Source organism: Nyctibius grandis, chromosome 3, assembly GCF_013368605.1.
Source record: "Nyctibius grandis isolate bNycGra1 chromosome 3, bNycGra1.pri, whole genome shotgun sequence".
Lineage (NCBI taxonomy): Eukaryota > Metazoa > Chordata > Aves > Nyctibiiformes > Nyctibiidae > Nyctibius > Nyctibius grandis.
This window is the reverse complement of record NC_090660.1, coordinates 60,432,161-60,450,246: the sequence shown is the minus strand read 5'-3', so window position 1 is coordinate 60,450,246 and position 18,086 is coordinate 60,432,161. Positions and strand designations below refer to the sequence as shown.

The following is an 18,086-nucleotide window of genomic DNA, read 5'->3' as shown; positions in this document are numbered from 1 at the left end:
GCAAGGTCCTAGTCTGTTCTAGTTTGGCACAACTTTGCTAAAGTCATTGGACGTTTAAAAGACAGCCAAGCTAAAGCTCTGATCTGTAGAAAATGACTGAGAAACATGCCTAAGTACTCATATCCAAAGCTGCAGCTTCATCGTTACTTTAGGCTGACCCAAAAGTAAGCTGTTGACAAAGGGAGAGGTCTCACCTCTTCAGTTACACTAGCAGCTAGCGCTTCTGTGCTTGTGTGATAAGCTAGATAAGGTACTCAACCTAAACTAACCAACCCAACAGAAAAACTGTTACTTGTCACCTGGATCAGCCCCTAGACTGAATTTCCTGAGCAGCTGCACAAGCCCTCACCCAGGACTGCAGCGGGGCAGGACGGCGGGGCCAGGAGCAGCAGCAACAACAGCAGGAAGGGTAGGAGAGACGGATGGCTGTTTGAGCAGCAGTCCACAATTAGAATAGCCTTAAAGCAATCATGAGAACAAAGCCTTTTATATCAGAGGAGGGGACACTTTTTTTTCAATGAGCCAATACTGAGGACCTGCTCTTAGCTCGGTATGACTCTTTCTCCTTTTTCACGGGAGAGATAAGGCTCTGTTTTAAATGCAGAGCACAGGATGATTTTTATTCAGGGCGACTTAGGAAGAAGTCCTGCACTGAGTTATGATTATCTGTATGACTAAAGTCTCCCTTTCTTCGCCAAGGTAATAAGCCCTCCTCCTAATCTTTTCTGCAGCAGGGTAAATATTAGATGTAATATAACAGATCTGGTGGCGTTCCTAGCAGAAAGGTGCCAGTGTCATATCATGCAGGATTGTACATACAAATAGCACCTTTTGAAAAACCCATTGATTTGCAAGATTTAAAAATACCATGTAGCACTAGCGACATCTGCAGGAGCATGTCGGTTGGAACAGAGAGAGGAAAAAAAATGCCAAAAATCTGGCTTCTGTGAGAATCTCTAGTAAGGCAAACCAGCAGATACGTTCACAGCACCTGCCTTCACAAGCCTACAAGGGGATGAACAGGCCCTCTCAACTGCTGTCTCAAGGGGTTAAGTCAGACTCCTCCTCTAAATAACTCTCTAGAGGAGCTTCTCTTTTGTTGGCAGTACCAGTGGTGGGGGAAAGCTGGCCTCCTGTTTTACAAGGCACCTACACAGCAGTGTGACTGCCCTCCTTCCTAGGAGTCAGAAATAAAAGCGTGATCTTCAGGAGGAGGTTGTGTTGCTTCCTCGGTCAGACCTGGGTACGGTGACCAAGAGACACCAGCGTGCAGGAGACAAACACAAATCATTGTGCCTTGTCCTACAGAAAATGGGGGGAAAAGGAGCAGCTGATTTGAGAGTCACTATTGGTTGTGTTGAGTCTTGATGCAACCGACAGGTCTAATGAATGCTCTTCTTTAAAGATATAGTGATAAGGGAGAGTTCCTACCAGAAAAAAAAGCATACTCAGGATAAAAACTTTGGGCAGAGTTGTTTATCAAGGAGAGAAAATGACTGAGCAAGTATGCACACGAGAGACCAGAGCACTGTGCAAACACTTAAAGGCAAACAAGTTTGATCGAGCCTGAAGTACAGCAGCCAGATCCTGAAAAAAGGGCTAGACAGGAAAAGTCTTAGGAGGGCAATACCTAGATTTGCTGATGTAAGGAAGGAGACAGTCTGCTGTTTTCATTTCCCCTCTGCTCAAGAAAGTGATCCCTCTTGCACATTAAAAAATTGAACTTCATCATCTCTCATTATATGATGCTGTTCCAGTTTTGCCATACACAAATCCAGCCACTCTATAACACTTCACACAGTTTACACTAGGAAAGATATTTCTAACTCACTTCATTAAGACTTCTGTTGAAACATTGTTTTTAAACTAGAGGCACGCAGGTAGAAAACCAGACCAAAGAGGAATTGATTTTTTCTGGTCTGGATACATCTGTTGTGTTTCTTTGCTTAAAATTTATTCATTTCTCATCTTGGTTGATTTTTTTTTTATTTTAAATTTTGTTTTAAATAAAAATTTTGCATTTTACACCATGTTTAATCCAAGTTCCCAAAACCCTTACAAAACAGTGTGCCAGAACTTCCACACCATCAAAGGGAATCAGCTGTGATTATTTATATTTGTTAGGAACAGAGGTCATTAAGTTTTGGCATTTGTGAGATAAGGCAGCACTGTAGGTTTAGTGATGATATGCAAGAATCCTCTGTTCTACCACAAAATTACAGCAGCCTAACAGCAGGTAGGCTATGAACAATGAAGTGTGTATAAGGTAGGGGGACGTACTTGTGGTTGTGTTATACCGCTAACATGTTAACAACAACAGGTTTTACTCAGGGAATAATCAATTTCTGTGTAGATGTCTTAAAAAGAAAGATATTTTTACAGTTCAGGAAATGAGAAAGACACTGATAATGTGAGTGAGAACAGCAATCAGATCTATGACATGTTTAGTGAAAAAGCTGTACCAATATTGGCTGGATGGCCAGGCCCAACGAGTTGTGGTGAATGGAGTTGAATCCAGTTGGCTGCCGGTCACAAGTGGTGTTCCCCAGTGCTCAGTGTTGGGGCCAGTTCTCTTTAACATCTTTATCAGCAATCTGGACAAGGGGATCGAGTGCACCCTCAGTAAGTTTGCAGATGACACTAAGTGGGGCGGGAGTGTTGATCTCCTGGAGGGTAGGAAGGCCCTGCAGAGGGATCTGGACAGGCTGGATCAATGGGCCGAGGCCAACTGTATGAGATTCAACAAGGCTAAGGTCGGGTCTTGCACTTGGGACACAACAACCCCATGCACCACTACAGGCTTGGGGAAGAGTGGCTGGAAAGCTGCCTGGTAGAAAAGGACCTGGGGGTGTTGATTGATGGCTGGCTGAATATGAGCCAGCAGTGTGCCCAGGTGGCCAAGAAGGCCAACAGCATCCTGGCTTGTATCAGATATAGTGTGGACAGCAGGAATAGGGAAGTGATCATGCCCCTGTACTCGGCACTGGTGCAGCCGCACCCTGAATATTGTGTTCAGTTTTGGGCCCCTCACTACAAGAAAGACATTGAGGTGCTGGAGAGGGTCCAAAGAAGGGCAACGAAGCTGGTGAAGGGTCTGGAGAACAAGTCTTATGAGGAGTGGCTGAGGGAACTGGGGCTGTTTAGCCTGGAGAAAAGGAGGCTCAGGGTAGACCTTATTGCTGTATACAAGTACCTGAAAGGAGACTGTAGCGAGGAGGGTGTTAGTCTCTTCTCCCAGGTAACAAGCGATAGAACGAGAGGAAACGGCCTCAAGTTGTGACAGGGGAGGTTTAGATCGGATCTCAGGAAAAATTTCTTCATGGAAAGGGTTATCAAGCAGTGGAACAGGCTGCCCAGGGAAGTGGTGGAGTCGCCATCCCTGGAGGTATTTAAAAGACGAGTAGATGTAGTGCTTAGGGATATTGTTTAGGGATATTGTTTAGTGGTTGATTTGGTAGTGTTCAGTTGATGGTTGAAGTCGATGACCTTAAAGGTCCTTTCCAACCAAGACAATTCTGTGATTCTGTGATTCTGTAATATGCCTGGGGAATGGTTGAGCAAGGCACACAGAAATATGTGCCACAGCAAATCTATAGGCACTACAACAGTGTGGAGGAACATGAACTACCTGATGCAAAATGGGAAACCAGGTGCTACAGGAATACAAGAAATGTGGTGGGGTGGCAAGGAAAAAAACTGCATTGAGGGATGCAATAGTAAGGGAAGATTCATTTAACAATAAAGTAGCAGGACAGCACTGTACAATGTGCCATGATAACGTGAAAAAAATAAATAAAAAAAAAGGGTGGAATCTGGAATTGTTTTGAGGGAAGAAGGGCAAGAGACCCTTGTCAGGCAGAGCTAGGAACTTCCTGGGGAGCCCCAGATCAGACTGGATTTGCTTGGAAAAGACTTGTGTGATTTCTTTCTGAGAGACAAGCGATACCACGGATACTCTTCCACTGTGGAAGACTTCAGTTCCCCAGGTACGGCTGGGGGAGATCACGACACAAACACGAGGTGACAAGCTGGGTCCAAGCTCAATCTCAGAAGTCCAGTCTTCCAGTCCAGAACCTCAAAAAAATGCAAAAGACAGAGCTAAGAGCAGCCTACAGGCACTCACATAGCTCAGACCAGGACTCCCCCAGTCTCATGGTGCCCCAGGGCCTGAGGTTGATGTTGGGGGGGGGTCCAGGTGAGGCTGGTCATGGCAGTTAAGGCCTATTGGGTGCCCACAGGGCCCTCACACAGGTAGCAGTAAGATTCAATTGTTCTTGACGAAGATTTGCTCAGAAAGATGTCCTTCCCTTCATCAGTTCTTTTGGTTAGAGCACAAAGATTTTTTAATGAACGATTATGCTGTTGTTCAGTAATGAAACTAAAAAGCCCTGTCTCTAGAATCCCGTCAGATTCCTCCTGAAAAGTGTGACACTGTCTTCTACTCAATTCTAGCTTTTGCACTTAGATATACATCTGAATTTTGTTTATAAAAGTTCTTTCTTCACACATTTTCATAGCAATTTTCAAGTAAATTCTGTACCTCAAAGTGAAGTTTTACTCTGATATTGTGAAACAGGATTGGTTTTTTTTAATGTGTAAGAAAGAAAGGAAGTTGTCTGGTCACTCTCACTTACCAAATAACGCATATGTGGAAAGGCCCACATAGTTCTGCCAGTCCAAGGGAGAAGTGAAATCTATATTTGACAGTGGTATCTCTTTTCCCTCTAACCAGCACCCTTACTGATGCCTTTCATCAGTGCAGACCCCATGCCATGGCTTGCAGGACCTGCACTGACCGTGAGTTCAGAGCAGGTGTAGGGAGAATTTCATGTCATCTGCACTTAGATCAGTAATGCAACTTACTTGTGCAACTTTCACAGGGATCCATGGTTCACAAGAACTAATCATCACCAGCAGCACTGTAGTACTCCCATGATCACACCTTAGACTAACCATCCCTCTGACAGTTCCCAATATTTATGCTGCCTGGCTGGAGGATAAGGAGTACAATGTACAGAGATCCTGTCTTTCTCTGTTGGAAATAACTTCTACCTCAGAAGAACTGAGACTAATCTAGACCCTCACCTAAACCACCCTATTTTTCTTGCCCATCAGCTTCTTTCTTACTCCTCTATCCTTATAAAAATAGATCATAAAAAGTGAGGAAGACAAGAGCAACTAGATTCCCAATTTATTTGCCAGCACAGTTGCAAAGGGTGCCAGAAATAAGCCAGAGGTAATAGTGAAATGTCTGCCTGTGCCCCTAAAAACCAAGTTTGCATCAAGAAGCACTGTCCAGTTAGAGTAATTATTCTGGTAACTTCTAACAGTCAAGTAAGCTCAAATGGAGACAGCGTTAGGTACTCCAGTGCCCCTCAGAGGAGCTCGGCTTGTGCTCAGTATCTTCTACCAAGTAACTTCAACTCGCTTTTCCTAGGCCTTGCACAGGGGACAGCTGCAGACTTCACAAGGCCTCAGGCTGTTTAAAAATAAGTCCCTGTCAATACCAGCATTCAGCTGTTGTTCTGGCCTGCACCAACCAGTTGTGGCAGGGACCAGGCTGGCATGAGAAGCAAGCAAAAGACAGGAGCAAGGAAGAGGAAGAACAAAAAAATATAACATGTCATAGATAAAAGAGTATGTGTCCTTATCTACACATGGCCATGGCTTAATTTCATAGATAGCTTTTTGATAAGCTAACCAGAATGAGATCTTTAACTCCCTATTACTAACACTATCGAAAGCATGTCTTATAAAGCATTAAGAATCCATTTGCTCTTAAGGCTGACAAAAAAGGGTTTGTTTGCACATGTTCAACATTACTGAATTTACATTTTAAAAGAATGACAAAAGCTTTGCAGTGTAAAAAACTGGTACACACAGCACTTAAAGAAAACAGATGGGTGTAGTGGGCACTTGTGTTTTGTGTTCTGACTTGCTTTGGATATATCTATTGAATTTTTAGCAATAATTACAAGCCCAACTCATTGGCCAAGATCCTATAATGCCTGGTGTTGTTTAGACATCAACTAAAAAGATTACATCTAGTCTAAAGAACAAATAAGACGTGTATTCAGAGAATTTCACAGAATTTCACAGAATCAACTAGGTTGCAAGAGACCTCTGGGATCATCAAGTCCAACCTTTGACCTAACACCACTGTGTCAACTAGATAATGGCACTAAGTGCCACATGTAGTCTTTTCCTAAACACCTCCAGGGATGGTGATTCCACCACCTCCCTGGGTAGCCCATTCCAATGCCTAACAACCCTTTCTGTGAAGAAATTTTTCCTAATGTCTAACCTGAACCTCCCCTGGTGCAGCTTGAGGCTATGTCCTCTAGTCCTGTTGCTAGAATGCTGGAGGGGAGTTAGAAAAGACAATATGCTTTTGTAAACCTCTCAGTTACACCATAGACTTCCTAAGTTTACATTTTAGCCTGTGTTAATCCAAAAAGAAATGTCACAGAAAGAAGAAAAAAAATAACCAAAGGAAATGATAATGGGCCAGAGTCTGTAGAAGGAAAGAGCTTTTCACTCAACAGCTGAGTGTGACAGTCGAACAAGACCAGGCTAGGTTAGGCAATCACCTGGTCTGCCTGGAGACGATGTCAACAGAAGTACATCTTCTTTCTGTATTTGTTATAATGCAGCTTTTTATTAGTTATTAGACAGTCAAATAAGGGCTGTGTCCCTGGCCATCTTTCTACTGACACTGAACTCACGTTCATGATTTCACTGGTAGGTGTAAGAACAACCCTCCTTCCCCAGCACTTCACACCTGAATCTTGGGCAAGTTCATTCCCAAAAGGTTCACTATCCATCAGCATTTCCTGGCATCTAAAAAAATGTTTAAAATATCGAAATTTATATTCTTACCTTTATGGTTTTTTTAAAAAAAAAAAAGTTATGTATTTCTTTCATGCATTCTTTGCATTACGTTGTTTTTGGTTCATATGTTGTATCCCATGATTAACATCTTCAGCAAAGCTCTATTTAAAAACCAGGCCTTTGAAGTAGTTTCTATTTACTCTTATGGTTCTCAGCTCATGTTTGAGAGACACTTCCTACATTAGTGAATACACGTGTAATTTGTCTAAGTAGCTGAGTTTAGATTATCATACAGTATAGCAAGACAAATAACTGTGATTAAGTGGTAGTTCAGCCCAAAAGGAGAACATTCAGAAGAGTGTTAAGTAAAATATACTAATATACTATATGAATATACACTAAATAAAACCAGATGATAAAAGGGGCATCCACTCCCTCTCACATTTCTTTAGTATTTATTCTTCCATTTATTTGCTGTCCTTATACTTACTGACAGTGTGATGAAAAGAAACTATTTGTATTTTAAAGAGTTATACCTGTTTATTTAGTAAGGAATCTAGTATCTGGTAATTACAGAGTTGTGCAACTAAATAACCCTTAAAAGTTTGGAAAATACATATTGAAAGATTACCTGCATGCTGTCTCAGCTAAGTCACAACACATACTATAGGCAGTCATCACGGTCAGACATTTTCCTGCCTCATGCAGCAAACCAAGCACAGACTTACACAGTGTATAAGAAATTTACCCATTTACCATAACCTCAAACAAAGAGCTTGTAACAGATATAGAAGCAGTACAGAAGAGGACAAATAAGATATAATATTCACACTTAGCCTGTTTATCAATTATTCCAATTGCTTGCCCACTGACACACTGAACTGAATGGGGATTTGCTCAGGTGTGGAGTTGAGTTGGTCAAAAATTATGTCATATTTGGAAGTGAGCAGGGCTTGTAAGACGAGCATTTTTCACAGTACGGGTTAGAGCTTCACTGAGAGTCACAAAACGATCCAGAGGGGCCTATGCAATGTTAGAGCTGCTCGGACTGCTGCACACATCCTCCCTCGGGCCAGCAGCAGCAGATTTTCTCCCTCAGGGAGTAAGAACAAATACTACTCTTTTCTATGATCTCTCAAAACTATAGCTATAGAAGTCTTGTTTCTTGAAGAATAGCTGGAGATGCACATAAATGCTTTACACTAAATTCTCTACTGCTGCATCTCAGCAAGTACACAGATTAATGCCCTCCTGCAGAGAAAACCTTCACCTGAGTTTTTAAAAGTAGTCCCTGTATACCCCTGATGTCTGAACATCCTTAGTGAAGGGAAGTAATCCAGCTATGTGCCTGACAACTAAAGTCGTAACTTAACTGGATGCTTTATGATAAGGAAAAAAAAATGCTTCTGAATGCAGTACAAGCAGTTCAAAATAAATAGAATAGAGAAGATATTAACTTTGTTGCAAATACTCTGATAAAATAATCAAGATTTGATCATATAGAAGAGTCAGATTTGAAATCAGTAACCACAGGCATTGTTAAGTTTGAAACAGGTAACCATAGGTAACTGTTAGGTTTGAAATAGGCAACTAGAGAAACCTCACCAGGAAGTTACTGGAGTTTTCTATGTTTTGTTTAAGAAACTAAGGAGACCAGTTATGCTGCTTGGAAACCCCCTTACCCTTCCCATCCTGATTTGAATATCAGGGATAGTTTTCAATCAGTAGAGTAGAACTAACCAATGATTGTTTTAGAATAAGAATATTGATAAGGTTAAAATTAATGGACCCAATCATTGTAAAGGTTAAATGTAAAAGCAAGCATACTATGCATTTTTATGTAAAATAAATTATGTAATAGTGACTCAGTGTATAAAAACTGATGGATTTTAATGTTTGGTTGGACATATATGGTGGAGATATCCCCTGTGTCCCCAGCACTGCAATAAAGAAATGCCTGCTTATCTGCTTCGTGTAGATGAGTTTTCTTCCTGATTGTTAACAACTTTAGAGTACCATTGACCTTATGGCAAACATCCATCTTTATTGTATTTTTAACTAATACCACCCGTGAACACAAATATAAGCTGTACTGCAATTGAAGATAGTATCTTCGACAACCAGAATGAAGATAATGTGGATAGACTACTAGGGAAGTCAGACAGAGGCAATATCCTTTTTCCAATCGAAATAGCTGGGAAAAGTACACAAAATGTGGACATGCATGTTTGTCTGAAGAAGGACATATTTCACAGAAGACTATCTAGGCTTTCTAACTAGACTAATCTTCTGGAAGAGACTAACTGATTTCAAACGGTGGCTGCTTACATCCCTCATCCAGCTTCTCTTGAGCCTTTTTTTTCTTTTTCCTTCTAAAAAGAATTTGATCTCAATGTTGCAAACTTTTTGGGACACAATATTTTTATGAAAGCCATTCGAAATTTAACATGACAGAGAGGGTAGAGAAAAGGATTCAGAGAGGAATTGAGCCACAAAAGCCAGAAGGTTATTTCATACAGGGAGTTATGAACACAGGTTCCTTGGCAGGCCCCACGAATAATCATTAGTAAAGTGTATGGGGCCCAGCAAATGGCAAAGACACACACAATTATTGCAAGTGACTTTGCTATTTTCTTGTCCTGCTGCAGTTTTGAACTGGTCCTTGCACAGAAAGAAGCAGAGAAGTCATTTTCTGGGGTTACAGAGTTGCCTCTGGATGGAGATGAGCTCTCAGTTACCAAAGACTCTTTCTTTGGCCTCTTGGAGGAAGAAACACTGTCCTCTGCTTCCGATGGAGGAGAAAACACTCCTTGCCTCAGCGAGAGGCAAAATCTCCAGGACAGGCTGCTGCTCCTTGGAGGCTCGCAGTCCTGCGTGCTGCCATGCCGCTGGCGCCTCTGGATGTTCTGGAAGATGTGCACATTGAAGTAGGTCACCGAGAGCAGCGGCACAAAGAACTCCAGGGTGGACGCGCACAGGAGGAAGTACCAGTTGTCAAAGAACTCAGCATAGCACTGATCCGCCGCTACCACGCTGTGTCCGGCCACGTGCTCCCAAAAGAGGATTGCCGGGCAGTAGAGGAGGAAGGCAAAGACCCAGATGGACACCATCTTGATGATGGGGTTGGACGTTATTCCCTGCTGGGCTCTGTAAGATACCTGTGAAGGAAAAAAAAGAAAAAGGTTGCACCTGTAGAGACACATTTTGGAACCAACAGAAGCAGCAGGGTGCTTGGTAATTTAGAGCTGTTGCTATGCTGATCAGCTGAAGCTCACACGCAAGTATGTTTAATTCATTGATGTTGACATATTGTAGGGATGTCTCTCTACAGGTTAACGTAACTGCGCTAGGGTCCTGGTCCAGGTGATGAAACATGATCATCCATCAGTACCTAGTAATTTCATATGCCTTGTTTGAGACATCTGTGGTCTGAAGTGCCAGAGTAATTAGCATTTTATAGTTGTTGAGAGCATGACTCCCATTCACTGACAACTGCACTGCTTTTTACAGCATTTTACAAGCAAATAGGACTATATGCATCACGGTGGTCAACAAAATGTGGCACCTATATTGGACACCCACCTTTGAGATAATTGTTCATTGCACACTTCATGAGAAGGTAGGAATAGATTCCAGCTCTGTAATGCAGCCTTTAGCTAATGAAACCACAAAATCATCCCTTTTCTTCCTTCTCCCCCTACTCAGGGACCAGTACATATTTTCCACTAAATGTTGCAGAACAGACAGATATGTTGCAGCTCACATCCTGTTCCATCCCTTTCACAGGATGACAGGGTGAATGTGTAATTCTAGGAGCTTAGATATCCAGTTGGAAAAAAAAAACTTAATGTTATTAAAGACTATCATACAAATGTCCATAGATCTTAATTACATTTGTGCAGGTGCTCTTAATTTTGCACTTTGTAAATGCTGAGTCTTTGGGTTTCGAGTGTAATGTTTCCTACGTGCAAAGTGTTTTGGTGTTTGATTTCCCAGATTTTTTTCCTTAAAACAAAATAAAATAACATAAAATAATAAAATGCAATAAAAGACAAGTATAATAAGTAAAATTAATCATCATTAATAAAAATAAAACTGAAATTCTATCATATGACATTTGTTGACATTCTCATACATCACCAAAGAGCTGGAACCTTTAGCTCTCCCCAACATTTCCCTGCCACTTGAGCTAACAGAGTGATTAGGGAGAAATTCAGGTCTCCATCCTTAGCATGAACCAAGACATAAAGCACACGTAGGGTGGGTAGGATGCTCTGCAGAAAGCAGAGACATAGAGCGCATCCAAAGTTTGGGGTTCTGCCCCAGGTGACAATAGTTTATTGCTGCATGTCTGCAGGCAGTCTCTGCAGTCTGTCCTTTATCCCACTCTCTGCCTCATTTGCTCTTGCTCCCAGTCTTCTCCAGGATCATTTGGGGCCACATCTCAGGCCTAGACATCCTCCCCGGTGTCCTTCACCTCACTGCCCTAGCCCCACTGCCTTTTCCTCCCATGACTGATTTTAGATCCAAATCCAATTTACTTTGAATTTCCCCTTTCCTTGTTCCATTTTTACCAGCTTCCTGCTTTACCCTTTTCACCCCTCAGCCTGCTTTCCCTGAAGCAGTAGCACAACAGCAACCTGCAGCAGAAATTGTGAAAAAAGTCCCATTTGACCAGCTCTGGGCTAGAACATGCTTAATGCAGAATATTCACCTCATCTAGCTGCAAATATCTAATAATCTCCACATGCCAGCACATGTTTAAGGGTTATTATCTCAATTAAATCTGGGCTTATACTCACCAACATCGCAAAGGTTGGTGAGTATAATCCACCAATGATCTTGTGACAAAATCAGAGAAGCTACAAACAGGGTACTTACAGCTTTAGTAACTGACAAGAAACGGTCATAGCTGATAAGAACAATGTTAAATACTGAAGCTGTGCACAGGAGATAGTCCATAACTAGCCAGAGCTTGCAGACGCCTCTTCCCAAGTGCCATTTCCCCGTCAGGCTGTAAGGGATGTAGAGAGGCATGCAGAATGCACCTATGGAAAGCAACCACAGAGATACGATGCAGTTCATATGGATTGCGAACAGTACTCCTGGAAGCAGAGAGAGACACTATTCTTGTGTTTGGCTGAAAAAAAATAAATCTATTAAGGTGAATATGTAATTTACATACAGAAATCCTTATGTTCTCATTAAATCTGATGGTGACTTTCTATGTATTAGATCTTGGTGTATTTGGGTATACTGATTGTGTTCAAGCAGTGGAACAGGCTGCCCAGGGAAGCGGTGGAGTCACCATCCCTGGAGGTATTTAAAAGATGTGTAAATGTGGTGCTTAGGGATATAGTTTAGTGCTGGACCTGGTAGTGTTAGGTTAATGGTTGGACTCGATGATCTTAAAGGTCCTTTCCAACCAAAACAATTTTATGATTCCATGATTCCATGATTGTTGGGAATAAGCTCAGGGCAAATCAGCAAAGAAGGATCTGCTGAAGAAGAAAACTGCAGTCTAACCAACTTCTAGTTTCTAAAGATACATAATCAGTGCTGCAGCATATATGCACTGTGGTTGCACTCTGACATGCAACCCCATTGCTATATATCCTCTAGTCTTTGATATCAGAGTTTTCCCCCAAACACATCTACAGATGTTGCTAATGTCAGATATTAGTGTGAGATTGGTTAGCATTTGTAAGTTAGAGACAATATATTGGACAGTCTGCATGGTACCTGGAAACCTCTTCTACCACAGATAGAGCAGACACAGCAGAGGTATGAAATCCTCTCCTACTTTGAATAGGTGTTTTAATCTCATGCAGGTTTTCCAGATGAGATTAACTCCATTTTTTCAGTTCGATACATTTGTTTTTTGTCTAAAAGGCCTTCCACTGAAGTACTTTCATAAGGAGGTCATGTTTGTGTTTTATTTTTAAGCCAGTAACTTCTTCATTTTACCACTAATACTCTTTCAAAAGTATGATGCAATATCTGATGCTACATTCCTGAAAACACTGATCCACCAGAGACAAATATAAACTTATATGCAGCTTCAAGATCCATTTTAAACTCTTCAGATTACTCTTCTTTAATATGCCCATCAAGATCTTAGAAGTTACTGAACACATCCAGGCTGATGTGGCCCACTGACAATAATCCTCTGGGCAATGAGCTGACAGACTGTTATCAACAGGCAAATGTGCACCACGCTTTCAATACTGATGGCTTGTTTTAACATGTACTTCAAATACAAGCAGCATCACTTTTGTACAAAATACTCATGTTTCAGAGTTGCTGATGACAGCTACTGCTCTCATCAACTTCAACAGGATCAATGTTTGGCACCAAGCCAAAAAGTAATGACTGCTTTTAGTTATAGATATAAATACAGATGCAAGAACCAGGTTTTAAGTATTTATATCTGAAACTATTCTCACTTTTACTAATTACAGGATGCCACAGACATGAGTCACATGCATGGAAAGATTCCAGACTTCTAAAAAGTTTAAAAAATACCACAGCATCTTCAGAAAATAAAGCATTTTCTGACTAATCCCAGAGGCAAAGTCCTAGATTTACGTGTTCTATAGGCCTAGATAATACTGATACCAATCATTTCCTCTTACTGATTTAAGACTCCATGAGGTACCCGCACAAAGAAGAACTGATGTAGATGGTAGATATTTAAATTTCTTGACTAAACTGCAAGATACGAGGAGAAACAGACTTTTGCAGAAGAACTGAGCAATGAAATGGCACCTCTAGCAAACTGTCGCTCGGAGAAGGAAAGCAAAGGCACCAGCACTTGCATCATTTGGTTTCCACCCATGGGGCGAGCCCCGGAATTAGGCATTACAGGTTACAAATAGCATAAATGAAGCAAAATCTTAAAGGTTAAACTAAAACCCTTCACTGCACAGCACTGACAAAGGAACAGCAGTTGGGGGGGACAGTATTGCCAGAAGTGGAGTAAGTCGATGAGTGCTATTTCCCTCTTCGTGATTCAGTGAATACTGTTCTCTGTGTCTGCACTTGTGTGCAGAAATACCTCCTTGCTAGCCTCAGGTCAAGATGTTTGCTGGAACATCTGCCACGGGACCATAGTTTTGTCAGGCTTTCTCTGCTGCACGGGCTGTTTCCCTGGCCTGAACCCTGAAGGACTGCCACCCAAGGCATTAATGCCCCCCACCTCCTCACCTGGCATCACCCGCCAGGACTGGATCCATGGCACCTCCAGGGCCAACTCTCCTGGACTTCTGCAGTGACACTATGGGAAGAGGGGACTAATAAGGAAAACAGTTGGGAGATGCCAGCAGGCTGTTGCTGGCATCGGGCAAGCCATCCTGCATTGAGCTGAAGCCCGTAAAGAGTCATAGTGGTAAAGTGTTTTGTTGTAGTGTAATACACTCATAAGCCATTAGTACTATGTAGAGAAGTAATTAATTTATCTGTGGATGTACCACAGATAGCTGTATAAAAAAAACAGTTACACTGCTAAATATAAGGTTGTTCTGAAATGTGTGATCTTACAGGAGGAGCAAAGGTAAATCATAACACTGCAGCAAACAACCTCTTTCCTTCAATTGGTATTCACACACAATAGTTGCTCCTTTTTCCTGAAGCAACATTAAAAGTATTTATATGAAAACAGGATGCATTTCTCATTATAACATATTTTGAGAAAAATAATAGGCTGCTAAGACAATTAATGCAGTTTCCACCATTCCTTACCCTTCCCCTAAACACACAGCTGGGAAGTAATTCTCTTTCTTAGAAGAAACCATCCAGCAAAAGAAGCCCCCTTGCTTCTTCTAAGATTACTAGGAAAAAAACAGTACATGCCTCCACGGCTGCAACTTACCCACTGCAAAGTCAGAAATAGCAAGATTGAGAAAGTAATAGTTACTCCGATGCCTGAGGTTTCTGTCCATGATGAAAGCAAGGATCACCAGGACGTTTCCGAGGATGGTGACCAGAGCTAGCAACACCATGAGGAAAGCCAGCAGCACCAACATGCCCAGTGACAACTCGGAGCTCGGTGGCAACGTACACAAAGTCTCGTTACATGTTCCAGTCGCGTGCAGAGTTTCAGCAGAGCTGTTGTGCATGTTCTGTATCCAGGTCAGTTCAGTCTGGGAAGAAATTCGCATCTGGCAGAGTTATCCAAAAGGCTGAGACAAGTCTATTAACAGGATGGGCTAAATAATGACACATCCAAAAAAATTCACAATATCAAAATAAAGGATCACAGGACTTCAAGGCCTGGAGTCTCTAACGTTCCTTGATCTGAATGCACCTATTGGACTGAAAACAAAATCTATAATAAAGACATCTCATAAGCAGCAGTAAGTGTACACTTTAAAATAAATTATCTCTTTCTCTCCTGAACGCTGATGCTTATCTACTGAGGTCAGAAAAGCTAGTCTGAAAACAACGCTTTTCACAGTCAAGCAGTTTGCATATTAGCATTGTGTAAGCATTTTTACACATTGAATTCTGGTGACGGTAAAAACAGATCTCATTTTCACTTCCCCAGTGGTCAACAGAATTTAAATTTTTACAATTCTGTTTCTCTTATGGTAAAACGTAGGCACTGTCACGCTTGCTGCTACACTGCTTACTAAATTTTACAGTTAAGCAGAGAGAAGTATATTTCTTAATGCTGCTGGTTACAGAGCATTTAAAATTCAATTACACACAGCAGAAGTATCACTGATACCTTTTCAGCTCATCCTAATCAGGAGCAAGTCTAGCCCTGGGCACAGCAAACCAAATACCCGGACTTTGGAGGACCTTATAAGCGTGGCCCATCTAATCCTCCACTTCCCAAGTAATTCCAGGTAAGCTCTCACTCTACAAAGCGCCAAACATGTAGCCCTTTGCAGGTATGAGAAGGTGCATCCCTTCCTCATCACAATTTCATTTGTCTTGGTAAGAGTGCCCAGAATTTGGCAGGCCATGGCTGTGACTCATGCCTGCAGTTCACCAGCCCCGGTGCATGTGCACAAATGCAGCCTGGAGCCTGTGTTCCTCCAATGCACAGGAGGAACTAGAGCTCCCTGTGCAGTCACAACGCCACCAAGCTGTTGGAGTAACAGAGGCGGGGGACAGCTCGCATAACTGGAGGGCTGCAACAGGCAGAGACAATCTTGTCAGGAAAGACAGGCAGGGAAGATGAGGAGCGGGGATTGCCCACCACGTACAAAAGGAGGTTGAATGTATGGAGCTCTTCTATGGGATAGACAGTCTGGTTGCAACTTGTGGGTCGGGGTCAGAGGAGAGGCCAGTGACATAGGTGACACAGTGATGGGAGTGTGTTGCAGACCACTCCGATCAGGGTAAGGGAGTTGATGAAGTCTTCATTAAGAAAATTAAGGAAGCCTCTGGCTCACAGACCCTGTTTCTTGTGTAGGACTTTAGTGTTCATCACATCTGCGGGAAGGGCAACACAGCAGGTACAAGCAGTCAACAAGACTCCTGGAGGGTGTCAGGGACAACTTTCTGATACAAGTACTGAATGGGCCAACAGGGGTGACCTACAGCTAGATCGGCTGTTCACTGGTAAAGAGGAGGTGGTTCGGGATGTGCAATCAACTGCAGCCTTGGCTGCAGTGACTATGAGGTAGTGGAGTTCAAGAACCTAAAGGGCATGAGGAAGGAGAGTGGCAGAGTACAGACCATGGACTTCAGGTAAGCATACTTCAGTTTATTCAGAAAAGTGGTAGATGGGATCCCATGGGACACAGCTCTGAAGTGAAAATATGCTCAGGAAACCTGCAGGTCTTTAAGGACTAAGCAGCCTCTATGCACGAGAAAAGCCCATCCCAATTGTCAAGAAAACAAGTAGAGGCATCACTATCACAGAGATTGGCTAACCAGGGAAGCTACAATGCAAAAAGGCAGCATGGAGGAGTTTGAAGCAAGGACAGGCTACAAAGGAGAAATTTAGAAATGTTGCCTGGCTGCATAAGCATGATGTTAGGGAAACCAAAGCTCACCTAGAGCTGATGCCTGTAAAGGACACCAAGGACAACATGAAGAACTTCAGCCACCCCATTAATAGTGAAATGTTAAACAAGAAAACTGTAGGCCTCCTGCTGAATGAGGCCAGTGATCTAGTGACAGTAGACATGGATAAGGCTGAAGTACCCAATGCTTCCTTTGCTTCAGTCTTCACTAGCCAGGTCTCTCTCTCCTCCATGCTTAGTGAATGAATTCAAGGAGAAGATCTACAATTAGATCTGGCAATTACAGAGACTTGGTGGGATGCCTCGCATGACTGGAATGTGGTCATGGATGGCTATGTCTTGTTCAGGAAAGACAGGCCGCTAAGGAGAGGTGGTGGAGTTGCTCTTTATGTGAGTGAGCAGCTAGAATGTATTGAGTTCTGTCCAGGGGCGGATCAGGAACGAGTTGAGAGTTTGTGGGTGCGAATTAAGGGGCAGGCTGGCAGGGGTGATACTGTTGTGGGTGTCTATTACAGGCCACCAGATCAGGATGAGGAGGGTGATGAGGCCTTCTACAGGCAGCTGAGAGCAGTCTCGCAATTACAGGGCCTGGTTGTTGTGGGGGATTTCAACTACCCTGATATTTGCTGGGAGGACTACTCAGCCAGCCATCCTCAGTCCAGGAGGTTCCTCCAGTGCATTGATGATAACTTTCTGATGCAAATGGTGGATGAGCCAACTAGGAGAGGAGCGCTGCTGGATCTGATCCTCACTAACAAGGAGGGTCTGGTTGAAGAGGTGAAGGTTGAGGGCAGCCTTGGTTGTAGTGACCATGAGATGGTAGAGTTCAGGATCTCATGTGGCAGGAACAGAATAGCTAGCAGAATTACAACCCTGAACTTCAGGAGGGCCAACTTTGGCCTTTTCAAGCAATTGCTAGGGGAAATCCCATGGGACAGGGTACTACAAGGTAAGGGGGCCCAAGATAGTTGGTTAGCATTCAAGGACTGCTTCTTCCGAGCTCAAGATCAGAGCATCCCAGCAGGTAGGAAGTCAAGGAAGGGTACCAGGAGACCTGCATGGTTAAACAGGGAACTGCTGGGCAAACTCAAGTGGAAGAAGAGGGTGTACAGATCGTGGAAGGAGGGGCTGGCCACTTGGGAGGAATAGAAGTCTGTTGTCAGAGGATGTAGGGAGACAACTAGGAAAGCTAAGGCCTCCTTGGAATTAAACCTTGCAAGAGAGGTCAAGGACAACAGAAAGGGCTTCTACAAATACATTGCAGGTAAAGCCAACACT

At 42.7% G+C, this 18,086-nt stretch overlaps 1 protein-coding gene across 1 annotated transcript; it reads right to left on the bottom strand.

Moving 5' to 3' along the window:
* Nucleotides 1-9,203: 9,203 nt before the first annotated feature.
* LOC137661589 (histamine H3 receptor-like) lies at nt 9,204-14,990 on the bottom strand. The gene is made up of 3 exons (XM_068397196.1): nt 14,702-14,990; nt 11,713-11,879; nt 9,204-9,989 (listed from the first exon to the last, which is right to left on the bottom strand). Exons 1-3 carry the CDS (start codon nt 14,988-14,990, stop codon nt 9,204-9,206), a joined length of 1,242 nt encoding a protein of 413 aa, XP_068253297.1.
* Between the last annotated feature and the right edge of the window lie 3,096 nt (nt 14,991-18,086).

Bases quoted from the DNA above. Each gene is read 5' to 3' on its own strand.
- LOC137661589 (XM_068397196.1), bottom strand. From the start codon at position 14,990: ATGCGAATTTCTTCCCAGACTGAACTGACCTGGATACAGAACATGCAC. The intron at 11,880-14,701 runs GTAAGTTGCAGC...TGCTTTCCATAG, and splicing joins TATTTCTGACTTTGCAGTGG to GTGCATTCTGCATGCCTCTC. The intron at 9,990-11,712 runs GTAAGTACCCTG...TTTCCTTCACAG, and splicing joins TCTTGTCAGTTACTAAAGCT to GTATCTTACAGAGCCCAGCA.